The sequence below is a fragment of the Esox lucius genome, chromosome 9 (genome assembly GCF_011004845.1).
Source record: "Esox lucius isolate fEsoLuc1 chromosome 9, fEsoLuc1.pri, whole genome shotgun sequence".
NCBI classification, from domain to species: Eukaryota; Metazoa; Chordata; class Actinopteri; order Esociformes; family Esocidae; genus Esox; species Esox lucius.
This window is the reverse complement of record NC_047577.1, coordinates 15309573-15337310: the sequence shown is the minus strand read 5'-3', so window position 1 is coordinate 15337310 and position 27738 is coordinate 15309573. Positions and strand designations below refer to the sequence as shown.

The 27738-nt window shown below is 43.4% G+C and overlaps 2 protein-coding genes across 3 annotated transcripts in view; one reads left to right on the top strand and one right to left on the bottom strand.

The window, feature by feature from the left end:
* The window catches only part of grb2a (growth factor receptor-bound protein 2a), a 32494-nt gene extending 17008 nt beyond the window's left edge, over positions 1-15486 (bottom strand). The window contains exon 1 of one of the 2 annotated variants that reach the window (XM_010872977.5): positions 15064-15486. In XM_010872977.5, coding sequence (XP_010871279.1) covers positions 15064-15141 — 78 coding nt within the window. In that variant the 5' untranslated portion in view covers positions 15142-15486. Of the gene's footprint in view, positions 1-10835; positions 10905-15063 lie in introns of those variants that run through there. The other variant, XM_010872978.5, reaches the window with a different exon arrangement.
* Positions 15487-17886: 2400 nt separating this feature from the next.
* mchr1a (melanin-concentrating hormone receptor 1a) lies at positions 17887-23448 on the top strand. Its single transcript, XM_010873019.3, has 2 exons — positions 17887-17958; positions 21892-23448. Exons 1-2 carry the CDS (start codon positions 17925-17927, stop codon positions 22914-22916), a joined length of 1059 nt encoding a protein of 352 aa, XP_010871321.2. The 5' UTR covers positions 17887-17924; the 3' UTR covers positions 22917-23448.
* Positions 23449-27738: the final 4290 nt, after the last annotated feature.

The window sequence follows — 27738 nt, the reverse complement described above, 5'->3', positions numbered from 1 at the left end:
ACACTGTACATTGTGTATAATAAATTCTACACCAAACATTAAACCTAATTTAGAGAAAACACAGTTTAGACATAGTTTTAGTTAATTTTGTAAAACAGCATTAGGGTTATGGTCTCCAATATGCCCTATTTTCCAAAATGTAGTTATTTTCACTATATTTTTCATAATATAACAAATATCTACAGTTGCTTGTAATGAATATGGATCGTATCTATTAATTTCCTATAATAAGTTAATCAATTCCCACAACAGATGAAGTTTTATAATAAAATACTGAGACCAATTCACATGGTTAGTGATTTGGTGAAACGCCAATTCCACTTTAAGGCACCCAGAGATCCTCCCCTAATTCACCGCCCCTCTGACCGGATTCCTCTTTGTTCACCGTGCATCCAACATAGCCCGGTCAAACGAGCCCTTTTACACATTTGCCCTTGTTCCCTACTTAAACACCAGAGCGCTATCACAAACACCCCCAGACTGACAGAGAGAGAGTGGACTCAGAGGGTGAGTGGTTCACTTCCCAGAGGTCGACACGGGGTCTCAATGCTGAGAACACATGAAGCTGTGTGTCGTCTCATTAAACGACAGCCCTGCCACACGAGGCAACAGGAGTACTTCCTGGATCTCTCATCTCGACCTCAGGGCCTGGACACAACCACGTTGTGCAAGAGGTGACCACGTTAAAACAGCTCGGGCTACAGCTCTCTTCCTGTCACAGCCGTCTCCTCTTCATCGCTCCCTTCTGTTAACTCCAGCTCTCCTTCACTTTCTTCTGCCATCTTTGTGGAGCCCCCCTTTACTGTCTTTTTCTTTCCATCTCTCTGTCACAACACTTTCAATCACTCAACAATAGCCTGATAGCAGTGCCTCTAACGCAGTAGCTAACGGTGTTAATGGTGGACGAAGCCATTAGTGCTGGTTTCCTGGTCCCCATATAGCCTAGCAGAGAGAAACTGTATTGAGTTTTATTATCTAACCAATGTCTGTGGCATTAATGGCCTAGCACAGCGTTGGAGCATTCTTTCCAAGTGTTCTTCAAGCCCTGTCGTAAAGCTTCGGGAGGACATTGAGACTGTTTCATTTACAAGGTCAGGGCCCGGAGTAATCTCCTACACAGCTGCCACACACACACACCACACACCACACACCACACACACCACACACCACACACAACACACAACACACACACCACACACAACACACAACACACACACATCTTCTAAACCAGATGTGATAAGTCTTGTGATGACCTCATTACTGCTGCATCCACTGAGCCCTGAGCCAACTGTGCGTGCGTGCGTGTTTGTGTGTGTGCGCACACGTGCGTGTTTGTGTGCATTTGGGTTTCACTACATAAATGGGGACAAAAATGTCCCACATTGAGGTTAAATCTGAAAAAAAAAAGTGGTCGTTTGCCCTGTCCCCATTTTGGCTTAGAATTAGGGTTTGATTTTTAGGGGAATAAATGTTTTTGTCCCAATTTATTTAGTTGTTTGCAGCGTGTGTGTGTGTGTGTGTGTGTGTGTGTGTGTGTGTGTGTGTGTGTGTGTGTGTGTGTGTGTGTGTGTAAAGAAACATTGTTTCTTTTACAGCAAATAGAACTTCACGTGACCAGTGACGAACATTGACATTAACACTCATACTGGTGTAGCGTTTGTCTTTAAACTGCGCGCGCTAAAACTCACCAATGGACTCATAACCACTTGACTCACACAAAAGGCAGGCCTGCACACACATACGAACAGCACACAGAACCAGCATTAAACGAAACGAAAAGACAGGAAGAGTAAAACAAAGAGAAGGCCGAGGGAGATAGAAAATAAGTTAGAAAAGGCGGGGTGTTTTGCCACTGCAGAGCACGGTCCAGAGGGGATTGGAATCAAACTGTCAGATTATAACCAGGGGTGTGAATTCATTCTGGATTGCAGCAAAGCAGGCGCCAGACTCTTAAATCAGAAGCATTTCCACAGGGAGCTTCTCCCTCTCCATCCACTATGCCTCCTCCACCGTTCAGCTGAAACACTTACTGCCTTCTGCCTCTTAATTGCCCACACCGACAAAACAAAGACGTGTGTGTGTGTGTGTGTGTGTTCCAGCTATCTAGCCAGGGAACAAGGAATTCATGGTGAGGAGTGGTTGCTGGTGAATAATGAATATACATGAGAAGTGAGACTTGTAGGAGAGGAAGAGGGAAGAATAATGAAAGAGAGAAGAATCTGAGAAGGAGAGACAGACAAAAATAGAGAGAATAAGGGGAGCAAGAGAAATACTGAGAGGAAGACACAGGGCAGTCTGAGATAACCAGAGATGTCCATCAAGGTGTGTAGAGATAGTGTGTGTGCGCGCGCGCATGCGTTCACCACGAATTAGAGCAAAAAGAGAGAATGGGTCAACTGCAGAGGGGAACATGGAAATGGAATATATTTACATCCATCTCGCTGTACGAAGAAGCTGCACATAAACTAACAACAGTCTGCATTGTCTCCATGACTGAATATATATATTGTAAGAACTGGTACAGGGAACAAAGGCGTACATCTTTATGTGGAGTACAGCACTTTGCATCCCCGTAGGATTAAATATGACATGCTTTTGCTGCCTCTGAAACAAATAACAAGAGTGCAACAACAGCATCCAACCCACTGCTTCCTGGAGATGGAACCAAGTCATTGGTGCATATAACAGAATAGTTTATGATAGCCAAGTTAGCTCAACGCCACATGCTACAATACCACTGAGCCATGGCAGACGCACATTATTTGAAATGTGCACGTTACAACGGCAGCACAACTTCCACTTTCGAGTGCACATTGACAGGAAGTAGCGCCGCAAGGAACAGTAGCACATGTGCACAGGTTAAGAAGTGTTGCCGGGGAGACGTCGTCAGGGATGGCGGCACACGCGAAATGGACCTGAAAGCTCGCGAGCTTGGATTACGAGAGGTGCAACGCTAGAGTACCAGACCTTTACCCAGCCATATTTCTGGCCGTGCAGCATCTCCCCCTGGGGTACATCAACATTTGGGATCCGACGTCACCAACAAAGATGGACTCTCCATTCAGAATTCATACGGGGTTGAGTTTGCTTTTCTAGGGGCAAGACAAATACTTTGTGTCGGCACATTCCCACTTCAACCTTACGCAACCGTCGTTTAGTGGATGAATTGTAGCATGGAAGAAATCTTACAGTGCCAGCTGCCGCCTATCCAAGGCTTTGAAGTTTTCACTTGAATAAAGAGATTGGTTACGCAACGCTCCAGTTTCGTTTTGAAGGATTTCGGATGATGCCTTGAGCCAGTGGCAACTGGGCCTTTGCTTTCCTGGAAAGACGTGTGCTGTTGTGTCCCTGTCTGCCCTCATCCCATGTCCTGGTCCTGTACCACTGGACCCCATCCCAGTCTCTGTTTCAGACAAATCCATGAGTTCTGGTTATCCAGTGTCAGAGGAAAGGATAAGGGGGAAGAAGCAATGGCTAAACCGCTTATCCAGCCACAGCGCTGGGACACATTTAACGAGATCCCAGATTGAGGCTTTCTGGATTAGAAAGGAGGGATGAAGAGTCTGGCTGCTGTCTAGTCAAACACAATCTGGACTGCAGGAGCTCCAGGGATTGACAGAGAGGAAGACAAAAGGAGAAAGAGAGTGAGGAGAGTAAGACAGCGTGAAAGACAGAGAGGAAGACAGAGAGGTTGTCAGAGAGAGCAATACAGATTTGAGACAAGGAAGAGGAGATTCATTTGGTAGAATCAGGCAGTCACAACAGAGACTTCTGAGACTAGACTAGAGGGAGAGAGGCTCAGTGCGAAGGAAAGACTGGAGGGACAGAAGCTCAGTGTGAGAGAGAGACTGGAGGGAGCTAGGCTTTATTCCACCCAAAAGACTCTTTCATAGAAAATCCCTCTCTGTGGGAGGCCCTGCTATGTATGTCTGCATTAGACTGGAGTACCACAGAGAGAAAAGAGAGGACAGTAAGAGAAAGAATGGAAGAGAAAGTATCAGAGAAAGAAACGGGGGATAGTGAAAAGAAGTAGACAGTAAGAAAAAGAGGGAAAGACAAGACAGTGGGCGAGCACGTGGGGAGAACGGCGACCACCAGAGATCAAAACGCAGCCAGGGAGAGAGGAAGAAACCGTAACCAGCAGCTACATGTGATCCCCCGGGGAGCCCCAGGCGGCGGCGCCCTCCGTCCTGCTCTGCTGACAGGTGTAGCGAGCGGAGCAGCACGACGCCTGCCACGGCAACGCACAGGGTCACCTAGGACAGGGATGAGTCACCGCGGCACGCGGTGCCTTAAAACAGGCAGACGAGGGGCACCTCCCGGCGCACAGCTATTACACGCTACATTATGTCAGCGCCGTTCAACCAGTGAGAGTGCCAACGGCTGACTTGCCCGCGGTGACGGAAGAGCTGAAGTTTCAGGTACATAAGACCGACCGACGTCTCGAGGACACACGCAAGGGCACAGATTAAAACCTGTCTCTGCTGGCAGAAATGATTTCCTTGTTGTCCTCAGGAAGGAAAGAAGGGCTTACTTATGGGAGGAATGAGTCACTCTAACAATCAGTTACCAACCTAGATTTACATCAACGCTGATGGGTGAAATGCATATAAACGATATGACTGGAACAGCAGTCCCCTTTCAAGTGAACGGTTAATCAGAAACGTAGGCAGCCTTTTAAAAAGTAACCCCCGAGCATGAGCTGAGCTCAGTCGCTCACCTTCCCAGGAGACACGTTCCAGGATGTTGGCAATGTCGGCAGCCTCGCTCGTTAGCGTGCTTATGCCTGCTGACTCACCCGCGATGATGACAGAAGCAACGAATGAGGATGAGACGTCAGGGAGGGTCCATCCGTCGTCTTCGTCTCCTGTATCGTCCTACCTGGCAAACACACCTGAGGCACTCGGCTGAAGTCAGTTCAGTGATTGATAAGTCTATCATCTAAAGACCACCCGTTGTAGTCGTCGTTTGAGAAGTTACGGATACAATATTGGAATTTGACCACAACTAGAACCACTCAGTGCCTACTCTGTAAAACTAAAACAGAAATTAGGGGAAAACTTGAAACACACATCGGGTCTCGATGAATGAAATATATTCAAATTCAAAAACCTTACTGTATAATGTGTAATTCGTTGAGAACAAAATGTCGTAATAACGGTCAGTGGAAACCAAAATCACCAACCAATTGAGGGCTGGATTCAAACTCACACCGAAAATCAAAGTAAACTGTTTAAATCACAGGCTGTTCCAACTTGTGTGAATTTCATCATGGCAACTCATGTGACTCAGTAGAGTGTATGACCCCACATGCCTGTATGCACCCTGACAACGTCTGGGCATGCTCCTGATGAGACGGCGGATGGTGTCCTGGGGGATCTCCTCCCAGACCTGGATCAGGGCATCAGTGAGCTCCTGGACAGTCTGTGGCGCTACTTGGCGGTGTCGGAAGCACCGATACATAACGTCCCAGAGGTTCACAATTGGATTCAGATCCGGGGAACATGTCAGTCAAATGTTTCGTCATCCAGGAACTGCCTACACACTCCGGCCATGTGAGGCATTGTCCTGCACCAGGAGGAACCCAGCGTAAGGTCGGATGATGCTACAGAGGATTTCATCCCAGTACCCAACAGCAGTCAGGGTACCGTTGGCTAACACGTGGAGGTCTGTGCGACCCTCCAAGGATATGCCTCCCCAGACCATCACTGACCCACCGCCAAACCGGTCATGCTGGATGATGTTGCAGTCAGCATAACGTTCACCACGGCGTCTCCAGACTCTTTCACGTTTGTCACTTGCACGGTGTGAACCTGCTCTAATCTGTGAAGAGAACAGGGCGCCAATAGTGGACCTGTCAATTCTGGTGCTCTCTGGTGAATGCCAATCGGATTGCACAGTGCTGGGCTGTGAGCACAGGTCCCACCAGAGGACGCCAGGCCCTCATGCCACCCTCAGAGAGTCTGTTTCTGACGGTTTGGTCAGAAACATATACACCAGCAGCCCACTGGAGGTCATTTTGTAGGGCTCTGGCAGTGCTTATCCCGTTTCTCCTTGCATAAGGGAGGAGACACTGGGCCTGCTGCTGGGTTGATGCCCTTCTACGACCCTTTCCAGCTCTTCTCGTGCTATGGCCTGTCTCCGGGTATCTCCTTCATGCTCTTGAGACTGTACTGGGAGACAAGAAAAACCTTGCGACGGCACGTACAGATGTGCCATCCTGGAGGAGCTTGACTACCTGTGCAACCTGAATGGGCTGTAGGTCCCGCCTCATGCTACCAGTAGTGACAAGGACACTAGCAAAATACAAAACTAGAGAAGAATCCATAAGGAGAGAGCAATTGCCTGTGGCCAGCACCTGCAAAACCATTCCCTTTTTGGGGGTTGTCTTGCTGTTGCCACTTCAGTGCATTGGTTATCACTTTCATTTGCACCAAAACAGGTGATACTGATTCACAATCGCTTATGCTTCCTAACTGGACAGAGTGATATTCCTGAAGTTTAATAGACACCAAGTTATACGATGATTACGCTTACATTTTCTGGAGCAGTGTAGAAATGTTTGCCGTTCCAGAAGCCACACTGGAAATTACACTTTAACATACATACTATGTAGATAAAATGTTGTTCCGTTGTGACGGCCAAATAACAGGTCATTATTGGTTGAGAGGGAGAAAAGCAAAAAATATTGCTTTGTTCTGATCACAAAAAAGCCAATACACATGATTTCTAAGACCATGTTTTTTTCCTAGAGTTAAACCAGACCAGTAAATCCCAAATCAACATACCCCTCAAAGTGCCTTGCTTAAACGTGAGGTTTATATTTAATCAGCTTCTCTCCAGTGCCCTAAACTGTCTAAAAAGAGCAAGAACAATCTATATTAGTGTCTTTATTGACACGACAAGTAAAGACAAACTGGCATGAGAAGGAAACGAGTCCGTCCAAAAGGCCCTAAATTCTCTGGTTGAAAATAGCGAGCTATATATGGCATAGGGAACCACTTTAGACTGTTGTGTTAAAAAAGCCCAAGCTTTTATAGAACATAGACAACAAAATAGCCTTGGCTAGAAAGCCATTCATTTCCAGCTAATAAGACCGGGTATGGTATTGTGCTGCATGGTAGGTGCACATGGGAGAAGGCTGAATTCATGGAGGTTAAAGATTTTAACTGAGCTTAGAGATGGATCTTTGAAACAGCACTGGGGAGTGTTGATGTGTGTGTTTGTGTATGAGAGGCACTGGGAGAGGGTGAGAGAGTGGTTAGGGTTAACTGAGCTTAGAGATGGATCTTTGAAACAGCACTGGGGAGTGTTGATGTGTGTATTTGTGAGAGGCACTGGGAGAGGGTGAGAGAGTTGTTTTCCAAGGCATTAGACACAGCTGTGTTAGGGATCTCAGCGCAGAGGAGAAACACCATGTTGAAGAGCCCACATTAGTCCCACAGCGGATTAGAGCTGTCTCATTGCGAGTGTGAGCGCAAGTGCGTGTATGTACACGTGTATGTGCGGCTCTCTTGGTGTGTGTGTGTGTGTGTGTGTGTGTGTGTGTTGCATGCGTGCGGGTGAGAGTGAAGAGAAGCATTAGCTGTGACAGGAAAACCATGTCTGTCTTTCCACACTGTCAGGTCAGGCTGAGCAACCTTGTGATCGAGGGCAGACTGAGCAGCGGCGGGAAGGAGTGTCGCGGCCACGGGGGGGGATCCCCAACTGCCGGAGCCCATTAACACTCAGTCGACCCACGGACTGAGCCCCCCCCCAGGGCAACTTGGGAGGTCTGGTCGAGTTTTGAACACACCTGAAAGACGGGGCCTTTTTGTTACCGTGTTGTCTCTTAAGGAGTTGGGCTTCTCAAAGCGACAGAATGAGTCAGCGATGTGAGGCTGTGTCTGTGGGCGTGTGCGCCCGGCGGTGAGACGGTCCCATACTGTAATTAGGTCAGATTCATTTTCTGAAACGATAAGCATAATCTGTGCTCCAGTAGCTGGGGGGGTGCATCATTTGTTGGAACAACCTGGCATCGCATAGCATTAGACCATCTGAAGTAACCGGAGGGGGGGGGGTTGGTTAGAACTCTGCTTGGCTTTACACAAACCTAACTTGATGTATGATGGCTTCACGGCTCTGTAGAAAGACTAAGAACCCCTTTGGGTCTTTACTTAATAGTCTTGTTCTGTCAATTTAGTTCTGGTGCCTGGGTTGTTAAAGGGATAAGGCAACATTTTCAAGGAAATGTCTTGGGATTCGTGGCAGCTAATCTCAAGGTTTCACAACACAAGCCCATCTCCTCCCTTACAGCTCCTCCTTCCATCCCCCCGCCCGCTCTGTTCGTCTTCTGGGCCTGAGCTATGAAGCCCCTCTGACTCCTGATCACCATAGTAACAACCCCACCACCCGTGCCCTCACGTTTAGCACACACAGCAATTGAGGTGACCTGGAAGGAGCCTGGCACCAGAATGTGTGTTTACTTTAGGCTTGTCCTCCGTCTGTTTGTTCAACCACCTCCAAGAAAGAAAGAGAGGGAGAGAAAGGGCCACCAAAAGCTGCTCTGACACAGGACCTGCTGGTTGGTTTCTCTCCCTCTCTGTGTCAGGCAGCCGGGAGGGAAAATAAATAAACAGGGGCATCTCTCCAGAGCTTCACACTTCCTGCCAAGAGAGGTTTTAAACCCCGATCGCGAGACTTCCGGGAATGCTTTAGAAGCAGACTCAGACCAGACTGGGGGGGGGGGGGGGCGGGTTTGGGTTTCAGAAGTCAGTTGGAGAAGTGAAAACAGAGTGCTTGCTTGTAAATCTTCTCAAAGTCTACATGTCTTCACAACATATGTCTTGGTCATCACAACAACCTAAATAATATTATAGATTTCATTTTTAAAACGTTACGTCGATGCCTTTGGATGGCCTGCACATGCGTGGCTTGGTGTGACATTTTTCTTCGCAAATTGCCTCAGCTAACCAACGTCGCCACGACATAGCCAACAAGTGAGTGGGAATTGCACTTCATGCTAAACCATCATTGTCTTGCCCCTCTCCTTCTCTCCAACCCCAGTCACACTGGAGGGTAAACACGGTTTCAGCAGGCAGAGGAGAGGGCTGATCGTCCTGTTCTTCTCCAAATCAGGATAATCAATGTGAGTCTATTATAGTCTCTCCTCCCATTGTCCTCATCTGCGACAATCACTTGTATAGGGTGTTGCTTTCACCTTGCAATGGGAGAGCTGACATACTGTACATTTGCCCTGTCAAAGAGGTCACAGTTCACGACACACACACACGCGCACACACACCGCTGTGTTGCGGTATATGGTCATAAGAAACGTGCATGCATGGTTGCCCTGTAGATTACCGAGAGATTAACTTGACCACTTTCAAATATTGGTCAGAAAACAGTTAGCCACAGAGCAACCGTAGCGTCCCAGTTCATGAGCACCTTAAGTAGCCTGGCGTAAGATCTTGGTAGAGTTGCTTGACCTCTGTGTCCGGTCGTCTCTGCTCTGCTCTTGGGGCACTAACTCCCTTTAACCAGAGTATCTGCCATGGGAATGAGTTCAGTTCACTAGCTAACACTGGCAGAAGCTGCATGTCCTTTGCTGTACAGTCACAGAACATCCTGTTTTAGCTCCGGCTGCCTCTGGCGCTGTGGGAGAGTTGAGTGGAGTGCACTCTCTGTCTCTCTCTCTCGCTCACTCACTGTCTCCTCCTGTGCTTTTGCTGTCAGTTCTGAACACATGCTTCTTTTGGTGGTTGATTCCCTGGGTATGTACCAAAATCTCATAGAACCCCAGTGCTGGTCTGAGTTCTATCGGTTCTGTGTGGCTTAAGCCAAACGGAATTGCTAACAGCCGTAAGATTTGGCAATAGAGCAAAAAACAAATCTGGGACCAGGCTAAAGTGCATTTCCCAAAAAAGCTATCTCTAATCAGTGACCAGAGTTGACCAGAGTGGTTTGTTTTTGACCAGAGTGTTTATTTGACCAGCGTGATGCCCTATTCTCTTTGGACTTTGCTGTCAGACACGGAGCACTTGGCCAGCTGCCTGTCTCCATCTCAGATGGGTTTTCTTTCCGCTGCTTGATAGTAGGCTAAATATAGACCTGGTGCTGCCCAGGTTTTGGGCTGCTGCCTCAGTAGACAGAGAGAAAAAGTGAGAATGAGATGAAAAAGAGAGAGACATTGCATGCCCCATATGCAGTGGACCATCTGTCCTTCAACAGAATACCTCCATAACTGAAGACAGAAGTCTTCTCTCCTGCTCTCCTCAATGCCTGAGGAAAAACCACAGAGTCCGGAGTCAAACAGAACAAAAAAAACAAGACAAGACTGCTGGCAGTAAGCATTATTTGGTTCTTTTCCCGTGGTTCTTTTCCCAAACTCAATTTGGGAGAGAATTTAGTTTGGGAAAGAGAATAAACTCCATCTGTGTGAAGTGGGGCGATGGGCATATCCACAGGCAACAATCTCGCATCTTCATCTCATCAATAATCTCTCATCTTCACAGATCTCTAAAAATATCTATGAGGACTTAACTTCTGAGCTAAATCAATCATGGACTCGGCATGTCACACATTGGACGTTTTCTAATTATCAGCAGTTCACAAAGACGGAGGATTTTAAGGTTATCCCGTGAAAAATAAATCCTTGTCTACCGTGACTGTTCTTCAGTTGGTTTACATTTTTAAACACGTATTTTCCATCCATAGTGACAACCTACATGTATCAATAAAACTGCCTGGATAGCGCTTTCAAAAGTTCTAAAATGCTGAAAGAGAAACGCCAACAGGTTCGCCAGGAGCGTGTATTACGTAACCTTGGGAAGGTACCGTGAGACAAAGATTTTCACCTGAGAAGATGTACCTCCAACGCAAATCTGGCCACAAGTATTGTTCATCTAGATAAGACTTTTGTAGTGTAAAACCCAGAGAGTCGGTTATCTCCGTTTGATTCCCACTGCTGCTTCCAGCGCATCAGTCCTGTTTTCAATCTGCAAAGTAGATCTCAAGGTCGGAACATTGCAATCACACAGTGACATGGACATACATATACATATACATATACATATATACATATATACATATATATATATACATGTTTTACTTCCACTTCACCTATTCACCCGCAGATAATTCTAGTGTCAATTTGTGAGAGCTTGTTGAGCTGCGAGAGAGAGCCTGTGGTTTGGAGGATGGAGGAGTCGTTTCAGGTAATTGTAGCAAGTCAATTTAAGTAAAATAAATTGGAACTTCAAAATGAAGGTCTTGGCCAATAGGCCTGGAATACACCTCTAGTTTTAGAATTCAACATTTATTTTCAAACATGCAAGGAATTAATCTGGAGACAGGCACGAATCATGCAGGTGCCTAGTGCAATATCGCAATTTTTTTTTTTTTAACTTGGCTGACCAACAGCAACTACTGACCAACAACAATTAACCCCATGGCTAAATGGCCATAGTAGGGCCGCTTCATTTGACTGCAGTTCATCAAGACAGTAGGCCCAGACCTGTTAAGAGACACACAGAACACCACGAAAGAACAATTGTGTAATAGTATCATGCTGCAGTAGTGACAAAGCCATGCTGGAATCTCAGCAGAGGACACCCACCGGCCTCAAGGCAACCGTGCCAGAAAGCCCCAGTCTCTGTGGTCGAAATTCAATTAGGAGAGAGCGGATAGGATCGCTGCCGACGTTCCTGAATCCATTCCAGACTCTCATTTCCTCCCCTTTCCTCTGAACTTGAGAGAGCCAAACTGTATAAGCAGGAGCGTTCCCGGCAAGCTGCGAGAACAGGAACTCCACAGAAACCTTATGCAACTTCAGGCCCACCACAATGGGTGCAGGCAGAGGTACGCAGAAAGAGCAGAGCTGGGAGAACAGGAGAACAGCCTGGGGGGGGGGGGGCGTTTTTTTACCGGCAAGCTGTTGCCACACACCCCATCACATTCGCGGACGAGTAATATTTATGTGGCACCGGCCGAGTGAATGCTGCCGAAGGCCCAGGGAATTGAGCAAGCGTACTCCCCATCCCACTCCCCATTCCCTTTCTCCACAGCTGAGATAACGAGTGTTCCTTCTCCATTGATCTTGATTCTGTCCAGAGGCGATGAACAAATCAACTAACACAATATGCGAAAGCTGTTGCTTTGGCTGGTAGAATGCAGCCCGGTCTCCGAACGGTTTCTGCCGTCATGGCAACTCCTATAGCCATCTTAACCCCGGCTAAAAGTGTGGCTAACACAGGAAGGGAAATAACGGTACGCTTGACAGAAAAAGCATTCCTTGGGGAACATTTATTTGGACTATTATAACTCGTATACAGCCTAGTTGTACAGGCATCCCAGCATGCACTCACATGCCTCCTATCAGGAATCGCCAATTGCACAACTTTTCACCTAGAAGCTCGACTTAAACAATTACAAACTTGTTGCATCCATAGGGGCAGCCAGAAATGGCGTCTCAATCAACACCTCTCTTTCAAATGTGACCGCTGCTGCACGATGAACTGAAGATGACTCATGGAATACACCGACATTACTTTGTCCAGTACTTTTTGTGCTTTTTTTGAAATGGAACCAGAGAGCTGGTTGTTTCAGGATGAAACAAGTTGTTTGCTTGTGTGGCATCTGAAAATGTTTTGCTTTTGGCTTGAACAGCTAAATAAGTGATATTTCTGGAGGCCCCATGAATAGCCCTGATCAGATATGCTTCCTTTTCAGCACCAACAAAATGTATTTTAAACATAAATCACTAAGTACAGCTTAATAAAACTATAGACTCAAAGTTTTAGAGCAGTTAGAAGGCCCATTTCCCTGTTTTCATGAAGACATGGCTACTACACTGGGAGACTTTCAGCTATTGTGCTAAACCAATATGCAAACTGTAATAACCTCCTAACCACACGCAGGTATCATTTTCCCTACCTTTAGAACAATTTTTTTTATCTCAAAATATTGCAGCATGAAGATTTCAGAGCTGGAACTCTGGGTCTTTAGTTCCATGCAGAGTCGTAGTTTTATTAGGCAAATAATCTAGTTATGCAATGACAATTTTTTTTATTAACTACAATAATCATATTTCATTGTACACTGGGACAGAAAAGTATGAGTTAACCATGACAACATGATTGAGACATGGATTGCGTTAATACTGAGATTGATAGTCCCACCAATGATTTTCACAACTAAAGGAGTAGTTGTGAAAAGATGGCCCACAAGCTGTTGTTACCAGAGGGAAGCTAGCGAAGCGGAGTGGGAAGAACCTGAAAGGAAGTGGGCAGAGTCAAACAATTCTAATGGTCAATTTTGGCGTATTCTTGCATTTTTAAAGCTTAAACCAGGGATCTCCTATTCTGTGAAGCGTGTTGTGCATGTAAAAATTCAATTCACCCTATACTCCTCAATATTTTAATGTTTAAAAATGTCTGCAAAGAGTAAAACCATGAGATATCATAGTCTATCATTATCATTGCCTTTCTTTAAACCTGATATCCTACTCGGTAATGGTCAAAATTCATAAAAATTCCAACAAACTTTTCAAATAAGACATGAACTCCGACATACACCATATAGATAAGTCTACATGTGACAAACTGTGCTGGCTGTCCCATGGACGTGACCAGAGATAACGGTTTCAGCCTTGTCTTAAAGCAGCACTGAGCTGAAGCAGAGTTCTGACAGACTCTGAAATGAAGGAGCTGTCATAATCCCAGCAAGGGAAGGGGTGTGGCTGTAAACATACGGCAAGCCTGCTCATCCCCTCTGACTGTGTGTCTCTGTGTGTCTCTCTCTCCCCCTCTCAGTGTCTCTCCCTGTCTCAGCATCACTCTCTCACTCAGTGTCTCCCTCCCTCTCTCCCTCCCTCCCAGGGTGTCTCTCCCTCTCTCCCTCCCTCCCTCCCTCCCTCCCTCCCAGGGTGTCTCTCCCTCCCTCCCAGGGTGTCTCTCCCTCCCTCCCTCCCTGGGTCTCTCTCCCTCCCTCCCTCCCTCCCTGGGTCTCTCTCCCTCTCTCCCTCCCTCCCTGGGTCTCTCTCCCTCTCTCCCTGGGTCTCTCTCCCTCTCTCCCTGGGTCTCTCTCCCTCTCTCCCTGGGTCTCTCTCCCTCTCTCCCTCAGTCTCTCTCCCACCCTGTCTGTCTCTCCCACCCTGTCTGTCTCTCCCTCCCTCCCAGTGTCTCTCCCTACCTCCCTCCCTGAGTGTCTCTCCCACCCTGTCTGTCTGTCTCTCCCTCCCAGTGTCTCTCCCTCCCTGTGTGTCTCTTACTTCCTCCCTCTCTCCCTCCATGTGTGTCTCTCACTTCCTCCCTCCCTGGGTGTCTGTGTCTCTCTCTGTGTCTGTGTCTCTCCCCCCACTCCACTGTTCAGGTTTCTCTCACACATCCAAACATGCTTTCTCTCTTTTTTCCCCCCAATCCATTTTCTTAGTGTGAGAAACCAATAGACGATTTGAGACTTTCAGCATTATCACATTTCACACACAAAATCAAAACTGTGTGCACTTGTTTGGCCTTCACTAAGACCTCTGACCTGTCAAAGGTTATGATGTTACCCTTTTCCAAATCTGCACAGAAACAATGGCTGAACTGCTTCTTGAAAACATGACACCCATGTCTACATTTACTTTCCAGTGGCAAAGCCATTAGCTGCTCATAATTAAAATGTGTTGGTACCAAAAGACAAGATTGCGATCATCATCGTCAAAATACCAAGAACCTTTTTAAGCAAAGAGCTAGTTATAAAAGAGCAGTTAAGTAACTATCATTGCCAAAACCATAATTACAGGCTGACAATAACTATTCAGTTTAACAGGCTATCTACTCGTATTGTGTATAACATTACTAGAATTTAATTGATTTCATTATATTCTTTCTATTCAATGTATAATCTAATATTCCACATCATATGGCCCATTGCAAGTAAAAGGTAAATTGTTTTGGAAAATACATTTCTATTTACGTCAGGCTTCCAATAAAAGCAAACTAGTATTCCTTAATAAAAGACTCTACCCTACTCATGGACGTGCTGTCCCTGACATTATCTTATGAATAGATATCAACTGTAAAACAATGGTTTGCTTACCTTCAACGTCTCTCCACGTTTAAAACTCAACTCATCATCCGCAGTGGCTTTGAAATCGTATTTGGCAATGGCCTCCATGGTGAGTCGTAACACCTGTAAGCCGTGTTGCTAAAAGCACAAGACGCCGTTTGAAGTATTTCAATGGAGTTTATTTCTCCAAGGAATGTAAAAAAAAAACTATGAACAATGTCAGAAAGAAAAACCCAGGACCGCTCTTGTCCCGTTTTTCCCCCGGTCTGACCAGTAACTCCGAGTAGCGTAAAGACCCACACTCACTTCCCGCTGTTACAAGCCTGTGAATATGAACGCAGATAGAGAAACTCAGACTATTTAACAGCAATGTATCAGTAAACAACACAAATACGACAGCGTTTAAGTGATGCCGCGCCCATAGACAATACTAATGCTCGCGTAACCAGGAGAGGAAGGAAATAATCTGATTGACGTTACCGCAGGCCAACTAGAGCACATCAACTACACAATTAGCCAATAGGATTTTAGAGAAGAGTCATATCCAATAGGAATTGGTTGCTGTAGCTGTGCAAATCTCACACATGCCTCGTTCAGGATTTTTGACAGACGAATTTGGCTTATTCCAGCAGATACCGTTTTATTTGATGTTTACATAATATTATAGCCAACTCGCGACGGCTTAAATACCCGAAATAAAATAGGCCTGGCTTAAATACCCGAAGACCTATATCTTGTGCAGCGATTAGATTTACGAAATATACGTTTTGAATTTAGCCAATGAAAATAGTCCAAGCCTATTTTATTTCCATTTCTAGCCCTTGGAATTATTAATAGGATTTAAAAAATATATAATTTCTTTATCCACTTCCACTTTAATATGAGGTCTCGACAAACTCCCTCACCACACACACACACACACACACACACACACGCACATTAATTGTACAAATATTCCTGTGTGAAGAGTAATAGGCACAGTGGCGTTTTTACATGTAAAAAATTTGTGGGGCACAAACCATTTCAAAATGTAGGATACATACCAGTAAAGCTACAAAACTCCCTCTTGCTACCGATGCGTTTATTTAACACATCAACAAACAGCGTGGCTCCACAAAACACTTTCAACAACAGAGCGGCTTGCTTCTACCAGGTGTTGTAGTACACATACTGGAGAGAGAGAGAGACCTTCTTGTGTAATTGCTCTCCTTCTCTCTCACACACATGTAAAATTACCACTGTCACATTTACAAAACAAATTAGGAATGCAACCAAGCTCAGAACCAATGTGCCTACAGGGCCATACATGAACAGCAATAAGCTCAACACCACTGAAGGCCTCAACAAAGCGGAAAGACAACTTTTTAGGGATACAGATCCATTCTATGACAACAACCTTAATGACACTCGTCAACATCAATATCAATCGATCCAGCACAAAAACATGACAAATGCACGGACCAGCACCACAAAGTCAGGATGATAAAATATGCTTTCACTCACCAAGGCTGAGGACTCACTTGAAGAGAAAGGTGGCAAACTTTTCGATGACATTGGGAATGAAGTCATGTCGCTGCTGAATCAGCTGGCATTCGATGGACAACATGGTTTCACATTTTCCACACAGTTGAATACATGTTAGGATCCGACTGAGAACATACCTGTTTTCCTCCACCTGTTTTGTTATGTTGCTCAATGGGGCGCCTGTATGCACTGTCAACTTGGGCTGTGACATTTACCCCTCCAAGTAAGCCCAATATCACAGCATTGTCCAGATGACTCCCGCTGCTCTCATGTTTTGCAATCCTCTAAGAAAGATGTTTCAAATCTTTATAACCCGTCCTCAACCAAGAACCAGCTCCACCAAATAGCAGACATGGAAAACAGATGTTAACCGTTAGCCACTTTTTCTGAGCATGCAAATTAATATTTTCACATGTACAATGTACATTGCATTGTGAGAGAGGGGCAAGCCCCACATTCACGCTTAGCCTATGGCCTACTACTGCAAACTTCGTTCGGCAGAACGCAGTCTGAAGCAGCAAGGCAGGGACCAATGAACATGGAATAAAATCCTAACACAAATGATATGCAATTTATGAAGATGCTATATTCATTGATAATAAAGTATAGGAAGTAATCTTCGATAAATAAAAATAACATAATTTTGTTGCAGTTCTTTCTGTTGACAACAAGTGGGGCTGTGCCCCACCAGCCCCTAATGACCAGTTGCCCCTGAATATGCAACATTCCAATTGGGCACTAGGTCTCTGCTGTAGATGTCTTTAGTGTTGAAAACACAGCAGATGTACAATGCTTACAGGGACTCCACAGCAGACCATGCCATCTAGTGGAATATAATTAGAATACAACTCCAAAATGTGTTTTCAGATGGGGGGTAGGCAACTCCAACCGTTAGTAGAAAACCGTGGATTCCAATCCCACCTCTATCCACTATGCCAGGGGTATTCAACTTTTACTCCACCAAGTCTGAAGCTTACATTAATTAAATGTACCCACTTTGTGTCTCTGGTCTAAAGAAGTCCCTGATTACAGGGTTGGAAAGAAAGAACTGAGTAGATCTCGCCTTGAGGTCCAGAGGTGAGTTAATTTGTGCTCACTAGACACAAGCTCAGAGTTTCTTCAGGTGCTGCTGACAATAACTCTGAGGGTGTAATACACGCACAAACTTAGGAACGTCTGTGACTTAAATGATGCAATTACATGTTTTATTTATTTAAAGGTTACGAGCAGGCAGCCGGGGCAATGTGTCCAACCATAACATTCAATGGTAATGATTTATTATGGCACCATGCTGTCAATTTCTAAACATGTTAATCTTTTGGGTACCTCAGACAACTTTCTCAACATGAGCCTTCTCATCCAAACCCATGGATGTTTATGGATATTTTCAACTGGCTGACGGTAAGGTTAGCCTACAAAATGCATTTCTTGTAATTGTTTTTCCATTGCAATTGCTCAAGCTGGTTGTAGTCCACAGATATATCTTTACCCCTATCTTTACCTCTGTATCCTGCAATCCCATTGAGAAAGCATAGGAAATGACGGGTCCTGATTACTTGCTATATAGGGGAGACGGAGTTGTAACACTGTCAGTTTGACCAATCAGAAAAGAGCTGCGGTGATGTTATGAATATCGTACATTCCCATTTTCTTTTTGTTTTCAACTGGCATGTCTTTGTGAGCAACATTGTGGATTTTTGACCAAAAAAAAGATTTTCAAGGAAGAAAGTTATTTTAAATAAAAATTATTTTCTGCCTTGCGTTCATTGTATTCTAGATACAATGGTTTGACTTACATAACCTAAAGTAGCAGTTTCTCTAGTTTAATTTGATGCTTTCCATTCATGCTAACCTCAAACCTACATGCTAAAACAGTCAGCTTTGTAATTGCTGCTTGGGGTGGGGATAGTTGTAACAGTTAATTAAAAATGTTACAACCATCCCCCTATGACAGTCGTCCCCTTATGGCAGCCACCCCCTTATGAGAGCCACCCCCTTATGGCAGCCACCCCCTTATGACAGCCACCCCCTCATGACAGCCATCCCCTTATGAAAACTATCCCCTTATGACAGCCATCCCCTTATGACAGCCATCCCCTCATGACAACTATCCCCTTATGACAGCCATCCCCTTATGACAGCCATCCTCTCATGACAACTATCCCCTTATGACAGCCATCCTCTCATGACAACTATCCCCTTATGACAGCCATCCCCTCATGACAGCTATCCCCTTATGATAGCCATCCCATTATGACAGCCATCCCCTCATGACAACTATCCCCTTATGACAGCCATCCCCTCATGACAACTATCCCCTTATGACAGCCATCCCATTATGACAGCCACCCCCTTATGACAACCATCCCCTTATGACAACCATCCCCTTATGACAGCCATCCCCTTATGACAGCCATCCCCTTATGACAGCCATCCCCTTATGACAGCCATCCCCTCATGACAACTATCCCCTTATGACAGCCATCCCCTTATGACAGCCATCCCCTTATAACAGCCAACCCCTTGTGGCAGCCATCCCCTTATGGGGTAATTTCGACAGGGAAAAACTCCACACACATGAAGCGTCCCCCACCCTCCTAAGTTCTTCTATAACGATTTTCTTCTAATAAATTGCATATTTAATTTTCATGAACTATGACATACAAAAACAAATAGATTGCATTTTTTGCTAGGTCTCAAGAGGGTAGGCTATGATTGGCCAGGTTGCATTTGTCCTTTTTCTTTTTGTCAAAACAGCTATGGCTAGATGATAAACACAACACACTTTCAAATACTTATAGGTTAACTTGGGGCAAAACACCCCCCTTAAGGGAAATCTGTATTTTATCATTGTAATCTATACCATTGAAACAAATTCAGTCTTGATAGCAGTATTTAAATGAGTCAACAAAACCAATTTTAACTGTGATATTGCACATTCCAATGTCCAAAGGCTAAAAGCTATGTAGAACATTTATTAACATTTCAAATAACTTTTGATGACTATCAAAAGTATTAGGTTAAAAACAATAAATCAATAATATTGAGCAATTCATTCAATATCAGTGCTAATTGATAGGCCTATTAAATTAGATGTTAATATGCTCAGTAAACAACTGTAGCTATTTAACTATAAACAACTTATTTTAGTCTATATCTTGAACTTTTGTTATATTTCAGCATAGTTTGTGTTATAAATTTGATAAATGGTTTTTACCAATATATATTTATTTTTTTACCAATATATTCTATGGGGTAAAATACCCCCGGGGCATTTTGCCCCAAAGGAGAGGGAGCGTTTAGCCCCAAACATGATCACCACAAAAAACAGGATTGCTATAAGAAAAAGTATTATCATTTTGTTCTCAGAACAAGTGGATTACTTAGCCTAAGGCTAAAAAAAAATAAAAAATCAGTTTATAGGTCTGACTTCATCGCACTGTTTTCTAATCAGAACAAATAAGATCAACCTTTGTCAAAATCGTTTTTGTGGAATTACTTTCTCATTTGAGATGATTCAACAAGATCTAGATGAACAAGAATAGTGGCAACCAAGGAATGTGTGGAAATAAAATGTAGTATATATATATAATTTGGTGGTTTGGTGGAGAATTACGGGGGGCGTTTAACCCAGGGAGGCGTTTAACCCCAAGTCACCCTACTAGCCAAATAAGACTTGGGAAAGATGTCGGCGATGATGGCGTATACTTGTATAAACGAATGTACTTAGAGAATAATACATGAATACACTAATACAATAGCCTAACAGAACTGCACGTTACAATTGTCTCCCATGCGAAAAAACAGCAATGATTTTCTATACTACAATGCGTAAAACGTAGTAATTTTTCGTCTGTCTTTATAGATACAAATAAATAATGTTTTCTTCAACTAAAATCTGTGAAACGGAGGTTTCATTGACAATGGAGTGAAGGGGAAACATCTCCATAAGTAAGTAAGTCGCAGCAATGGAGAATAGCGTCCACGAGAAGGGGGTGCAGATTCTGGCAAGGGAACAGTTTTCAGCACCACACCTGTGCCAGTTAATTTGATAATGTCCGAATGTTGGCGTTGGTTTTCCCGGTTTTCCTTCTTTCGAGTCACGTGTGTCGCGTCAGACAGGCTAGTCATCAGTCTCCAAACTAAAAAGCTTGGAAGGCTTGCGGCGCGCATTTCTGCTCTGAAGCGCATGCAATCGGTGTTGCGTTCAAGTGAATGCGTTAAGAAAATGTAGTGGCAAGCTTGAATGTTTGGTATACGTCAGAATTTTCTATCCACAACATTATTTTAACCAAAAAAGAAGTTGAAAAATTCCTTGATAGTTTTCCATGGCAATTTAAAAAATATACTTTCTTTACCCAGATTTGATTGAGATTACCTTATTATTTATCAATGGATTTCTTGAATGTGTCTGTCAAATACGAGAATACCTTCCTGGTTGGAGAAAACTCAACTAAAGAATCAACAGGTAAGCGCTCATCATGCTTTTAGACAACTACATTATTGCAGTAAAATAATGTTTCAGCAATGATTTACTGTAGTGTTAACATTTGGAATTGTTATTTTAATCTTCGTGCATTTTTTTAAATGATCACAATAATAGTAGGCTACAATGATTGGCAAAAAAAGAAATAAGACGCACAGACTATAAGTAATAACAGTCATTATATTTTATATCAGTCATTTAATATTTAATGGGTTTTGTTACGGGTTTGAGTTTCGCTCGAATATTGTGTTTTATTCAGGCATCCTTTTTGGAGCAATCGCGTTTATAAGTCCGTGTTTTGAGGTCGCTTCATTCAGGATGTCTTTCACATGTACTGACCCATCTGATCTAGGGACACATCTGGTTGCAACTCAACTGTCAGTGGGCTCAAATGTCTTTCTGAACCCATTTTTAAACCTCTGTTTTAAAACCGATATTTGTTGTTGTTTGTTAGGGAACAACAAAAAAATGTGGTTTCCTTCTCTGCTCCTACAGGCTTCATTCAGAGATATATTCATACAGTCGCATCTATCTAGTAATTCACAAAGGCTTTACCTGTGTAGACCTTTTCCTTTGTGATTACTTTTTTTCTTTGGAATGGATCATAGGCCTAACTTAATCTAAAAAGATCCATGACAATCCATACTGTATGAACTTTCAGTCATATACAGTATCAGCTATGTTATTGGGTTTTTGGCGAAGATTTATTGCAATTTTGATGGGCACTGACATATATTACTGGACCCTAAAAGATCATTGGAAATTGTTGGACTGAATGCCTACAGATTTAGATTATATATGATACATAAATACTTTAACAAGTCTCTACTGCTCTTATGTACATCTAGATGAGGACCATGATGTCCACTACAGCAATGCCATCTTGCCGGTCATATTCGGCATTATCTGTTTCCTGGGCATTATTGGTAACTGCATGGTCATCTACACCATCACGAAAAAGACCAAGTATCACGCCAAACAGACCGTCCCCGACATCTTCATCTTCAACCTCTCCGTCGTGGACCTCCTCTTCCTCCTCGGGATGCCGTTTCTCATCCACCAGTTGCTAGGCAACGGCTCGTGGTGCTTCGGCACCACCATGTGCACGGTCATCACCACGCTGGATTCCAACAGTCAGATCGTCAGCACCTACATACTCACGGTCATGACTCTGGACCGCTACCTGGCCACGGTCCACCCCATCCGCTTCAACTACGTCCGGACGCCGTGCGTGGCCACCGCTGTCGTCGGCCTCGTGTGGGCTCTGTCGCTGCTGACCGTCGTTCCGGTGTGGTTGTACGCGGGGCTCATGCCCCTGCCCGGCGACCTGGTAGGCTGTGCCCTGTTACTCCCCGATCCAGCGGTTGACATCTACTGGTTCACCCTTTACCAGTTCGTCCTGGCCTTTGCTCTGCCTCTCCTCATCATCTGCGTGGTCTTCTTCAAGATCCTCCAGCACGTGTCCGCCAGTGTGGCCCCGCTCCCGCCACGGAGCCTTAGGGTGCGCACCAAGAAAGTAACCCGCATGGCGGTGGCCATCTGCCTGGCTTTCTTCATCTGCTGGGCCCCTTACTACATCCTCCAGCTGGTTCACCTCGGAGTCCAGAACCCCAGCCCGGCCTTCTCCTACGGCTACACCGTGGCCATTAGCATGGGCTACGCTAACAGCTGCATCAACCCGCTCCTCTACATCTCGTTGAGTGAGACCTTCAAGAGGCAGCTCATTGCAGCCATGCGGCCCATCCACAGGAAGTTCCGCGTCCACCACACCAGCTCCACAGAGGGAAGTGTTAGTCTGAGATTGGCCCCGGAGGGACTCCAGCAGGACCAGAGCTCCAGGGAGCCGCTGCCTTCCAATATGGCGGCCCACTGAGGAACAGACAATATTTTGGATCAGTGTACGGACTTGTGTACAGAAAAGGTTTATTGTTACAATGTATGGATGGACTATATCCAAATGTTGTCTCATTCTAGGCGGCAATATGGATATTTTGCATCTAGCCTGTGCTTCAAAGGATAATGAGTCAGGACGAGAGTTAATGAAATACTAGTGCTTAAAGGCATTACGCATAATTTTTGCATTGAAATATAAGAACATTTCCATAATATATCAGATAGTAATAGTGGAATGAGTGTTTCACAAGATTTACTCCCCCGAAATTACATTGGTGCATACAAAGGCACATCTTAAAATGCAGAATTTCTATTGGCCAACAGAAGGCCCGCTGGCTTCCCCCTCCCTCTCTTCCGTCAGTGTCACTAAGACACAGGATCATCTCTCCTCAAACTAGCAATGGCAGAGGGTGGGAAGCAAAGTCCCTTTGTCGTTTTCTTGTTTCACTCTGTTTCTTGTGAGAAAACATGCACTACATCGCTTAATTTGTTTTTTTTGCAAATTCGATATTTTTTTTTTTTACTGCTTTTCTTAGCTGTGTTGAGAGTTGGTTTGAATGCGCTGTTACTGTAAGTCACCAAATCTCAGAATGTCCACAAAGTGCGAGAAAAGTAGGGATATCCCCTTACACAATGTAGTCATCATTCAGTAAACAGTATTACTAGAAAAGGTCTCTGAGTCAATTATTTGCCAATAATATGCTTGTGAGAGTCAGTGTGCTTAATACAGCTTGATGTACTAGCAAATTACCAAATATACTGTATACACATTCTTAAATTAGCAGTATCACTTGGTAAAAAGTTAGAATTTGCATCAGGCATTTTATTCCCTGAATTTAATTTTACGCACATTTTCTGTGAAGGGAGGTTGTAGCATTATTCATCTTAAATGTATGAATCACATGCATGTAAATTCCATTTCGATGTGCATACACCATGCACTTTGTACGACATGTTCATTAGTAGGATTTTATTATGATTCCCATTAGCTACTGCTAACAGTAGCAGCTACTCTTCCTGGTGCCCACAAAAAACTAAATATTACATTACATAATCTCTTCTGGCAGATGGGTAGTACAGGTCTATTAAAAAGATAATGCCATCTGAACAGTTCATTTCTTTATGGTGTGGGCTTCTGAATTATGCTAGCCACATCAAGTTACCTCCTAACTGTTAACTGCTTATTCAATTACAGCTTCACTTTACCACTCCCAAAACACTGTCTGTCTCTATCTTGATACATCCATTTACTGTATTGATTGAACTATGTGAATGTAAATACAGGTAAAGGATTTACTTTTACTTTTCAGGTCCCTAATCTCAAATGCTTAAAACTGGGTGTGAGGGTAGTGTGTGTGGGGCTCATCATTAACCACATCCCATCTATTGTCCTTGGTTCAGAGTTAGTCAGCACATTTGCGTTGTGTTAAGTTTCTCATGCCCAAATTCTATCATACTTAAATGTATTTTCACTTAAATTTGTATATATATATGTTTCTGACCTAACATTAATATTCAATTATGGTAAAAAGCTACATATAAAATGAGAGTATATCAAAATGAACACGAATTGTAGAACTGTCCTTTAGATTCCAGTCTGGATTTTAATTTAACGTTGAACACATTTATTTACGTTATTTATTTAAGTTGCAATAGGGTGGCACTGCTAGCACAAATGAGCTGCTAGCACTAGGCTTCTCCGAGCAGGCCCATATAACATGATCTCATATGTTCTGTTCATAGGCGCCGATTTATGTTTTCCTCCGTGGGTGCTCATAGGCGCACGCCATTTATATATATATATATATATACACACATATATACCTATATATACACACCTATATATACCTATATATACATATATAAACGCACTACGCAGACCTATTAATTTACTTATTAATAAAGCCGTAAAGTAGATCTTTCAAAATGTACCACTTATCACAAATACAGGATTGGAGATGAAAAGTTTAACTGACACGTAGGCCTAACCGCGATCAGTTCGTGGGAAATTAATGTTTTGCGCTATTATCTAAATATCGATTAAAAAAAACGACACATATAGTTTCTGGGAGTTTCTCCCTAATTTCTGCTACGAGTTTTTGATAGTGGCATTTTTTCATATGAGAAACGCTGTGATTGGTGGATAGGGAGCACCCGGAGCAGGCGACTGGTTATGTCGCTGTCACTAACATCGACATAACCAATCACAGTGTGACAGACGCTTTACATATCACCAACGGCAAGTTTAATTTTAAATGAATGTAGCCTACTGGCGGACTGGCGGTCTGGCACACGTGGGTGCTCGTGCTCGGTATTTTCGTGGGTGCTCGCTATTTTCCGTGGGTGCACCCACGGTATCGCCGCCTATGGTTCTGTTCATACAGGTTCATACATTTTACAAGGCAGTGAGTAGACACATAATCTCCCAGGGTTTAATGATACAACCTTGCAATCCATTGCTAAACTGAGACAATTGAAGGCATAGCCTTGGGCTTTGGAGCTTTTCATGAAAAGGGTCTTGTTGACCTTGGGCTGGAATACTGCCCTTAAGTGGTCTGGGATGGATTCTACTCAGCGTTGGCCTGTTCATTACATAAACATGGTTCTTTTACTTCACTTTTCAGAATCTGACCATCGTTTCTTTAGGATATAGTCCATTCATTATAATCTATATGCCATTGTCTGTTTGCAATAGTCGGTTTGCAGTAGTCTATTCACTATAGTACATTTTTCCCTAGTCTGTTCTTTATAGTCTTTACTGTAGTCTGTTTATCATAGTCTGTTTACTGAAGTGTAATCATCAGTCCTTTGTAGCTGCGTTGGAAGAGCATGGTACTTGCAACATTTGAGATTGGGGGTTCGATTCCCTCTGGGGACCAGGTTGAAATGTACAGTACTCACTCACTACTCTAAGTTGCTCCAGATAAAAGCATCAGCTAAATTGTAATTGTGTAGTTTGTTTCCCATTCTTTGTGAATATAGTCTGTTTACCATCATATTTCTGCAATAGTCTGTTTACTGTAGTATGTTTATTTTTAGTTTATTCACTGTAGATGAAACAAATTACGTTAAACAGACTAGTCTATTCATTGGTGTATCTATTCACTTTGTAATTTGTTTACTATAGCATGGTTATAAGTCTTTACTGTAGTCTGTTTATCATCCTTTTTACTCTAGTCTGTTTATTAGTCAGTTTATTATAGTCTGTTTTTCATAGTCTGTTTACACTATAAAGTGTGTGAGACCCATTAAGCATTAAATGCTATGCTATTGTATAGTACATCACTTTATTTAAAATTGTATAAATAATGAAGTAACCTATTTCGGTGTAATGTTTATATGAATTTCATATTGATAATGTTGTGTCATTTCTCATATCTATGTCATACAATTTACAGCTGTTTTACAAAAACCAAATATTTTGAATATCTCACAGTGTTATGGAAATCTTGAACTAAGGTGCATTTGAGAAATGTCTGTCTTTCCATTGGCTGATATGTAAATCTGTACTTGTGACACACATGTCTGTATAATATCAGAGGATTATGAGGGTCTCACGTATCTCAGAGGTCTGAGTCAGTGTGTTTCAGTTAAAATGGAACTGGGTCGTGCAACAAATCAAGAAGATCTGAAACACTCAAGGAAGTGTACATCAGAATGGCTTAAAAGAGACAATTCAAAATTATAAAAAGGCCTAGTTGATGTCCAGACCTTACTCTAATCAATATGTTGTGGCAGGACCTAAAACAAGCAGTTCATTCTCCAAAATCCAAACTAATTCAAAGCAGTTCTGTAAGTAAGAGTGGGCAAATACCTTCAAAAGGACGTGTAAGACGGAACTGTAGCTAAACGTGGCATGGCCTGTTATTGAATGTAAGTTATTGACGTGAGATTGGTTTGTCCACATGCTTATTCGTGAGCTAGGTATCACTACATTTGACTACTGTACCCACACTCTTGGAATCTCTTCCAGAATGACCTTAAGTTAAAAACTCTGGTGCCATTCTCTGTCTGACAAATGATGATTTAAAGCCATATGTGATTTCTTTCCTGAGATATGTGTTTCATGGCTGTGTATTTTGTCTATGTTTTTATTGCTTTAATATAGGGCTCAGTTATAAAAGAGGCACGGGTCTCGGTTTGATTCCCCTGTATGAATAAAGGTAAACAAAAATAAAATGTCTTTTAAGATGTCTTTAATGTGCACTGGGTGGCATTTACTAGTAATGATATTTAGGGTAAACTCCAACATGGAAATAAATATGTTAACATATTTCAAGGGCAAGGCCAATTGGCCTAGTTATGGGTTGGGACAGGATGGCGTGGATATAGCAATAAATAATTCAGTGGTATTTTTTGGGATCATTTCATTTGATCAAACATTGCGTTTGTGTTGGCTAAAAAGCATCAAAGTAGTGGGATCAACATGTGTACAATAGTTTTAGGAAATTAGGGTGAAATTACAGGTAAGTAACAGGTACGAGCCCTGTGAATGAAGTCAATGCTATTGATTTGATTCATGAAGCTTACTTTATAGTGTGCCGCTAAGAAGCAGGTGGCTCTGCCATGATCAGAAATACATTCACATTGAATCTCAAGACTCATATCAAGTCAGTCATAATAGCCAAAATCAAGAAGCAGAGTGGTTCTGCTGGATGTTGAGATTGAATTTCAAGACATTCCAGTCTTGAGAATATAACAGCATGGTGGGACTCCTGGGAGGTTAAACCATTCTAAATGTCTGTACATTGTAATGCAACACGCGGGTTGTCTTGCCTTTGGGCAAGCTCTCTGTCTACATA